The following is a 9,200-nucleotide window of genomic DNA, read 5'->3' on the forward strand; positions in this document are numbered from 1 at the left end:
CTGCCCACCAGGCTTGTTTTCATTGCCTAGCATGCAAAGCAGCAATAAACAACTGTACCCTAGGGCATGTGCAGAGTGCATGCCCATTCTTCACCACTGGCTGCAGTCATCAACCCCACACCTCCTTGTTTAGGATGTGGGAGTCATCGCTGGTTAAGAGGATGCGGATATTTCAAGCCCTACTTCTTCTCTTTAGAAATACGCTCAAGCAGAGGTGGGAAAGAGAACCAGCAACTTCTCTCTGCACACAGGGCAACATTTGGCCCACGCCAGACAGGTGCCACCTGACACGGATCGCAGAAAGGTAGAGGGCACCTCCAACCCAAACCACCCCCTCCCCACCCTAGCCTGGTTTTACTGCCTCCAACTTGTTGGTGAATCATTAACTCAGGGTTCAGCAGCTGCCACAGAGAGAGAGAGAGAGTTCAGCTGCCAGAAGGCAGGCTCTGCCCAGTCAATTACTCACCCAGCGCAGCCTGCTGGTGCCAAGAGAGGGGAGGGGAGCAGGAGAGCCAATGGCAAATGAGTCCATAAGGATTGGGGTGGGGAGAGAGATGGAGACACACACACACACACAAACAGAGCTGGCCAGGCTCCTCCTCTGTACTTACCGGTAATTCCATGGAGTCTGCAAACACGTGGCCCTCCAGCCGTGGAAGCCCCCACAGCCCAAACCCCTCCCAGCACAAGGATTCTGTAGCAAGGGAAATGCTCTTTGCTCCTGCACAGGAGCACCTTCTATCAAGTACAGTACAGGCAACTCCCCATTTACATGCAGCTTCAAGCCACTTCAAGTGTTGCTGAAGTTTGGAGCCCAAATCTCAGCTTCTTCACCCCCCCAATCCCAAGCAGTGACCTACCCAACCACACACGCAATATCAGATGCACCAGAGCTTTTAACAGCAAGGGAAGGCCATGAACTTTCCAGAGGCATCTGCTGCTGGCCTCAGAGACAAGAACATAGGTTAGCGGGTCTTGGAGTGATCCCAACAAGGTAGCCTTGTCTCCAAGCTGACAATCCTGCCCAAGCCTTTGGAGTGTCAGAGGGACTCCTTTAGACAAGGCAGTAACATTTTGAAGTAACAAAATGGAGCGGCAGTGTGTCCTACCTCCCAAGGCTGTTGAGAAGAGGCCTGCTGGGTCAGACTCAAAGTCCTAATAGCCCTGGATCCTGTTCTCACAGTGGCCAACCAGGTGCCCATTATGGGAAAGCCAAAAGCAGGACCCAAGAGCAACAGCACTCTCTCCAGCAGCCAATATTCAGAGCTACAGTATACTGCCTCTACTCCTAGTAGGCAAGGATAAGGTTGTGAATAATGCAGGCTGAAGGATGGAAACGGTGCAAAAGTCAGGAGACAGCAAGACAGGGGAATCCCCTATGACAAATTATTTCAGGGTCCCTTCCAGTCACTACAAAGGAGTCCAAGTGGGAGGGCACTGCAGTCTTTTAAGGTGGCTGTTCAGACTGACAGACAGATGCGGGGGGGGGGGAGAGTTGTAGAGACATCCCAGAATCACCATCTTTCTCTCTCACACACTTGTCCCACAGGCATTATCAGGTTACACTTCACCAAAGGTAAGGCCAGCCGCCTTTTCCTGACACATGCATCCACTCAGGAATTCAACTTCCAAGCCAGAAAACACGGAACAAAGACCCAGACTCTGTATCTGGGTGTAAAGGACTCTCCTAGACTTGTGGGTCAGCACAACAGATGGGTAAGGGTAAGTGGGACAAAGGGGGTGGGGGAAGCAGAGGCATCAAATATTCCCTCCCCACCCAGAGCACTCAGCAGAGAATACTGGCAAGCACCTTCAGGATTATAGAACTGCACCTGGAAAATATATCCACCAGAGCTTAGGCCTTCTAGGACCTAGGTAACAAAAAGGGAGTTATTGGCAAGCCTGAAACCCATTTCACAAGGGCCTCTAAGCAGCCAGAAGGCAGTCTTCATGACAACCTAAGAAGAGCTTGGCTGCTGGATCAGGCCAAAGGCCTGTTTGGTCCATCATCCTGTTCTCACAGTGGCCAATTGGATGCCCCCAATGGGAAATCCACAAGTAGGAGCTGAGTGCCACGGAGCTCTCCCCACCTGTGATTCCCAGTAACTGGTATTCAGAAGCATCACTGCCTCTGACACCAGAGGCAGAGCTCACAGTCCACAGCCTGCCGCTCATACAGCAGCCTTTGCCAAATTGGTGACATCCAGATGTTATGGACTACAACTCCCATCAGTCCCAGTTAGTGACAAGAATCAAACAGAAGGAGGATTTCATATATCCACCTTCAGCTGGTGTGTGTGTGTGTGAGAGAGAGAGAGAATGAGAGAGAACAAGCAAAGCTTTGAATCACACAGAAAAGTACAGAATGATTTCAGGGACGGTTTGGCCACAGGGCATCAAACACAGGCACACATTTTCAGCAGTTGTGCTTCCTCCTGCTGACCACCTAATTTCAGGCCTCGCCAAGTTTCCATTCTGACCAGGCATAACTTTCTTCTGTTCTGCCAGCTAACCAGGCCTCAAGCATTCCCATGGTCTGACTCCATCAGGCTCCGCCTGGAGCAAAGTCACACTCCATTTCTATTACTTTGCAGGATCAACGGCTCCCAGAGCTGGAGATCAAACAGCCAGCTGTGGAACTCCTTGGGTGTAATCCTTGCCAGGACCAACAACTGGCACAAGAGGCAGAGAGATGTAAACATGCATAGCTCATGGGGAGCACTTCCCACCTCCAACTGGCTGCCTCCATAAGACAGAGCTTTTCAAATGCACAAATCACAGCATTTGTCCCCTCCAGCAAATCTTGCACAACAGCCGGGAGGTCTGGACACCCACCAAATATAGATAACCAGGAGTTCCAGCAAGGAAGAGGGCGAATGAAAGCTATTGACCTTCATATGTGTACCAGAATGCACACCCAGATGAACACAGTAGGGATTGCTCCAGAGTATACAGGCTGTGAACCTACTACAGATCAGGGACTGTGCAATTTTACACCCCGTAGCATTCGAGTGGCCATAGACCAGCGCCAGGATTTGGCTCTAGTGAAATCTGTCAAAACAGAGCTGTTTCCTAGCATTGCCAATTATCATGGCTCATTTGAAAGGAGTTCTCTCTTCTTATTCATGAACAAAACATTGCAGGCATCTCTGATGTCAGAACATAAAAAAAGCAGCTGAACGTAAGTACTTCAAAATCTCATTTAGTTCAGTGGGAGGTTTCTACACACATTTCTATCTTTCCTATTGGGGCTGGCTGTGGGCAAACTATAGACCTCCAGAGGTTGCTGAACTCCCATCATCCCTGACCACTGGGGCTGATGGGAGTTGTAGTCCAAAATCTAGAAGGCACCAGGCTAGGGGAAGCTGGCATCTCTCCATCACCTCTTCTCACCCCACACCAGTCCGCAGTCTCTTGGCATTCCAACAAAAGAACAAGAGCAAGTGTCTGCACAGCGAGAAGGGCCAAGAAAGCAAGTCAAACTAGGCTCTACAGAGGATGGCAAAATAAAATTGAAGGCCACAAGTGACCAATGTGTAGGAAAGAAGAGGAAACACACACATACACACCTCAGATTCTGAGCATCAGCAAAAAAACACCCATCAGGAAATGTTATTCAGGAGCCATTTCACCCCACCTGACCTGTTATGGTAAATTCCAGGAGGGTTCACCACATTTGTGTATTAGAGCAAAAATTCAGCACACACACAATTACACACTTTCAAGACTAACAGTGCTATCCTACATGTGTTTTAATGGGGCTTATTCCCAGTAAGCATGTTTAGCACTGCAGCATAATTAAGGCTTCCCCAGGCAATAGTCTCTTTCACTGGATGCCTGAAAGATTACCCTAAGTTGGGAGATATGTCTACATGTATAGGTCAGGGAGTTGGGGAATCATAATGCCCAAAGACAAAGGAGCCAACATGGTGTATTGCTTAAGAGTAGCTAGGACTGTAAACATCTCAGTTCAAATCCCCACTGCCATGAGGTTCATTATCTGACCTTGGGGCAGTCCCTATCTTTCAACTTAACCTACCTCACAGGGTTGTTGTGAGGATAAAAGGGAAGGGGGAATGATGTACACCATCTTGAGAGCTCAATGTATTGATAATTAATATAAATATATATTAAAAAATCAGAAACATACAGAATCATTGGGGGAGGGGAAGTCCACAAATATATGTTTCACACACTTCATAAGTTTATCCAACTCTCACCTTGAAACTAGCAAGGTTTACTTTCAGTTATCACAGCAACTCTCTTTAAATAATAATAATCCACTATTCCCAAAGTGCTGGTTTGGATCCAGACCAATGGGATTAAGGGACATTTTGGGGGTGCCAGCGTACACTAATACCCTACCTGTCCCAAGGCTAGGCCTAAACAGCATTTGCCACAACACGCATTTCATGGGGCTTGGCTCAGAGGAGTGGGTGGTTACCCTCCATTCATTGCACACTTGGGGTAAGCAAATGAAGAGGCCCCGGCAATAGTTATTATCTGGGGGTCTATATACAGTACATTGCAGAGTGGAACCTTGCCATGTCCGTGGTGCAGCCCTGAAGAGGCTGCGGGTGGGATATTTTCAGCCTTTCGCGTGCCACAGAGCTCTTCGTCGCTGCGTCCCCTTCAAGCCGGGAGAAGCCGCGCTCGTTTTAGCCTCCAACTAGAATCCCGTCCAAAGTCATCTTCGGTTCCCACCGGCCCCTGGAAAACCTGCCGCAGCAGGCCCAAGGCGGAAAGGACCGTAGCTGCCTTCGGGCAAGCTACTTTCCCCGAGCCCACGGCCCCGCAACGTCCCGCCCACCTCACTTCCCCGGGAAGAAGAGGGGGGATACCAAAGATTTTGCCCTTTCCTTCCTGATCCCGACCCCGACCTTGGGAGCGGGGGCAAGAACAGCCTTCGGTTTTCCTGGACCGAGGGAGAGAAACCAAGTGCCCTCTCGTGTCCGGTGGGGTTCCTAACATGGGGGTTGGGGAGCATCGACCCCCCCCCCAGGACTCCCGCCTTTTCTCTCTCTCTCTCTGCCCCCTCCCCAAAAGCGGGAAGGGAAAGGGGGCAGCCCGCGCCCTCCTCCTCCCGCTCCGCCTGTTGCCTGGAGAGGCGCTTCCGCGCCGGGGCTCGGCAGCCACGTCAGGGCGCTCCCGGCTGCAGCCCCGGCGGGAAGGCACGTCCGTCCTGGGGCCGCCGCAAGCCGACCCTCGCTTCCCACAGCGGCCGGCCAGCCGAAAGCCCGGCGCTCGAGTCGGAACCGCGTCCCCCCAGCCGACCACGGACGCGGCCAAGACTCGCCTCCAAGTGGCTTTCCGAGTAGGGGGGGGGCTCTCTCTCAGCCTCCTGCTCCTAGGCGGAGAAAGTCAGCCGTCGGTCCCCCCCCTCCCGCCGCCCAGCCTCGTTCCCTCCCCGGGTCTCTTCTCTCCCTCTGGCAGACTTGAGGGCTCGCTCGGCCTCTCCCGACGGCGCCCACTTACCAGGTAGTTCATCTTCCCGGCCCGGCCGCAGTGCCCCCTGGTCGTGCGCCTTAATGCATGATCCCGCCGGCTGGCTGGCTGGCTGCGGCACTGGCGGCGTCTCCTTCCCGCTCCCGCTGCCGGGCCGACGGCTAAGCAGAGACGGAGCGCGAGCAGCAGCAGCAGCAACGAAGCAAGAGAGCCAGCTCCTGGGAAGAAGGAGGGAGCGCGAGGAACGGGTCCCCCCCTCCCGTTCCTGCCGCCGCCCTAAGCCGCCTTCATTGGTTGCCCGGGAGAAAAGGAGGCGGCGCTGCCGAGCCAGGAACGGGACGGCCAGGCTGCCTCCGCCTGGCACCGAAAGGGGGCTGGACGCACGAGAGCGGCGGCGGCGGCGGCGGCGGCCCCCGTCCGCAGGGACGGCGGGCGGAAAAAGAGGCGGATTGTCTGACGCCAGATGGGCCTCCTCCGCCGCCTCCCCTCGCTGCCGCTCGCCAGGAGCACAGCGGCTCCATTGAGCTCGCCGCCGCGCCAGGGAAGGGGCGCTGCGTGCCCAGATTTGCCTCTCTCGCCGCTTCCGTCGGGCAGGCCCAGCAGCTGGAGGCCGGAGCGGGGCTTGGGGTTCGCCAAATACCGGCGCTCGGCCCGAAGAAGAAAGGAGGGGCAGATGTGGGGAAAGGAAGAAAGAGCGTGCCTCTGAGCATACGCAGAGGGACCTGGAGCTCTAGGCCCCTTCGTCTGGAATCAGGCGGGAACCTTGCAGATTCCCGTTTCCCTGCGCTGCGTGCAGAGCGGTTAAAAGGAGGAATTGTGAAAGGCGAAAGATTTATACGATCTGAGTATAAATGACAGTCTCTCAAACTGAGCCCTCCCAGATGCAGAACAGAGATAGTATTAATAGCCCACCCAGCAGGGTTGTTGTGAGGATTAGTGATGTCATATTAGGTGGCACTATGGGACACTTAAAATGTGCTGTGCCTTTGGCAACCTGTTGCTCTCCAGATGTTTTGGACTGCAACTCCATCAAACACCACTGTGATGGGGGTCGCCAGCCAAAACAACCTGAAGGAAGAGGTTGGCAAAGGCAGTTCTACTACTAATTAGCCAACAACACATTTGGGCTGTAAAATAATAATTACTGAATCATAAAACATGAGAAATGACTTTTTAAATAAATAAAAAATTCCAGGTATTGCCCCTGAAATCCATGGGTACACAACTCCTGTTTATTTTACATCCAGTTCACTCCTGCCGCTGGTTCATGACATTATCCATAACTCACATCTTTCCTGTAGTTTCTTGAAAATACTGTGTTTTATTGTATGTTTCATCTATTTTATGTCCTGCTTTTCTCCCAATGCAGCACCCAAGGGCTCCCACAGCATATATTAAAACAAATACAACTAAAATACACACTTAACAAATATAAATATGTTTAAAACACAATTAAATGGTTAACCCTAAAAATAGCATTGAAAACAAAACCATTTAAAAAGTTAAACCCCCCACCCTCAGAAGACAGACAGTGGGCGACCTGGAAAGACATCCAACTTCATGAGGTGCAAATGTGATGTGAAGTGTAGTGAAGGCTGGGGCTGGGGAGACACTTCCTGTGTTTTAAGCAGGTAATATGTCCTTTAGGATTCCAGCCCTAGTCGTTTGACACATGATCTGGTGACTGAGCTTGGATTTCCCCATTTCCATGAAATGGTGTAGTCTTAAGCATGTATACTCTGTGTTATCTATTATATGTATTAACACAGTGTCCCTGGGCAGCGAATGTTGCCATCATGGAGTATGTGAAATTCAAGACAGACAGACGCAGTGCATTATAGCAGTGGGATTGGGACTCTGGCCTACAGCACCTATCATCGCTGCCCATTGGCCAGGTTGGTTGGTGCTGATAGGAATAGGAACCCAGCAAGATCTGAAAGGCCATAGGTTCCCCGTTCCTAATATAGGATTATGGACCCCACTTAGAGACCCTTCCCAACACCCTCTGGGACCTGTAGTTGAAGAAGGTTGTGCATAAGAGGAATCGGCCCAGATCCCATCAGGCACAAACGCCTCTCACACCAAGCATTTGTTTTTTCCCCAGCAATAACAGGCCAAAGCTCTAAAACTGCTTTTCCCAACCTGATGTTTTGGACTACAACTCGCAGCAGCTTCAGCCAGTGTGACCAGTAGCTCTTCTGGCTTAAAGCTCCCCAGCTTCTTGACTTTAGCAGCATTTGATCATCCCCTGGCATGGGTACCTCTTGCACTTGTTCAGAAGTGAATGCTGGCAATGCAGGACAGAAAGGTGGAAAGAGTATCACATCTAATTTGATTGTACATTTTAGCCAATCTAAGATTTACAGTGCACTTACAGGCCTGGAAAATTGGGGGGGGGGAGAATCCCTCCTAATGTCACATGTAGAAACGCCCTTAGGGTGGTTTTCTTTTCTTTCCTCTTAAAAGTCCCTATGCTTATTTTGCTCCATGATTTCATTTTCCAGTACCAGCATCATCAGGGAGAGCATTTCTCATTTTCATCTGCACCTCAAAGGTCCTCCCACTTCTGCCATGGCCATTTCCTTGTCTCGTAAACCCAGATGCCTAGAAAACGTGGGCATATCTGCCTCCACTCAGGAAGGGCAGGACATTCTTGACTTCTCCGCAATTGATAATGGCACACAGAGCAGGTTGTTTGCACACATGAGACTTAAATAGCCTCTGTGAGCTCCTCTCATGCCCCTTACATCAAGGTCTGCTGACTGTTCATCACAATTTCTGTTGGCATTGCATTCTGCACCAGATGCAGGGAGCCCTTTTTCAACCCAAGAGCTGCATTGCATTCTGGGAAGCCTTGGGAGAGCACATGCCTGTGGTAGGTGGAGCTAAATGCAAAACTAGGCGGAGCAATTAATGCAAATTTACCTTTGTACGGTAGGCTAGTTTCTTCTATTCTTAGTCCTCCAGGCAAGCATAAGTCACAATCAGAATTCAAGAGAGGCAAAAACACTCAAGAAAAATGCAAAGTAGGATTGGTAAATGGCATGGTCCTGGGAAGAATGGGCATGACTGGGGCGGGTGTATGACATGGGGAGACTCCTGAGGGCCAGATGGAGAGATTTAGAGGGGCATATTTGGCCCCAAGGACCTGAGGTTCTCCCATCCCGACAGTTTTATGATTCTGTGAACATCTAGAGAAAGGACGAAGCCTGGCTTGAACCAGCAGGTGTTAAGCCACAATTGTATCACATTCATGATCACCACAACAAACCAACCAGCAAACCATGATAGCTTCTCCTCCCCAACAGTGAGGCTGGATCCACTTGCAATCAGAGGGAAAACAAATGTCATATTAATAACAGTGGCTGCAATGGGTTTTTCACCAGGAAGTCTTTCCCTTTTCCCTTCAAAGCTGAATCTCCCTCCTTTTTGTGTTTCAGGCAGGCTGTCCATCTTGCTTCAAATACATTTCAAAATGGCTACAACATAGGTCTTAGAGCAGGGGTGGTGACGAAGTCTTTTAAGCCCAAGGGCCGCAATCCTTTCTGGGCAGTGTTCCAGGGGCCACATGCCAGTGGGAGGCGGGGCCAGAGGCAAAAGTGGGCAGAGCAATGCATGTGAGTTTCACCTTTGTACATCAGGATAATTTCTACACATACATACATACATACATACATACATACATACATACATCCTCCAGCCAGACAAGATTTCAAGGGCATATCCCAGCCAGGCAGAAACACTCAGGGTGGATA

The 9,200-nt window shown here is 50.9% G+C and overlaps 1 protein-coding gene across 1 annotated transcript in view; it reads right to left on the reverse strand.

Annotated features, from left to right (window-relative positions):
- Positions 1-5,626, reverse strand: part of BCAR1 (BCAR1 scaffold protein, Cas family member) — a 37,387-nt gene extending 31,761 nt beyond the window's left edge. Inside the window, 1 exon segment of the mRNA XM_033157433.1 lies at positions 5,476-5,626. Within this exon segment, the coding sequence (XP_033013324.1) occupies positions 5,476-5,487 (12 nt within the window). The 5' untranslated portion in view covers positions 5,488-5,626.
- Positions 5,627-9,200: the final 3,574 nt, after the last annotated feature.

Source organism: Lacerta agilis, chromosome 8 (genome assembly GCF_009819535.1).
Source record: "Lacerta agilis isolate rLacAgi1 chromosome 8, rLacAgi1.pri, whole genome shotgun sequence".
NCBI classification, from domain to species: domain Eukaryota; kingdom Metazoa; phylum Chordata; class Lepidosauria; order Squamata; family Lacertidae; genus Lacerta; species Lacerta agilis.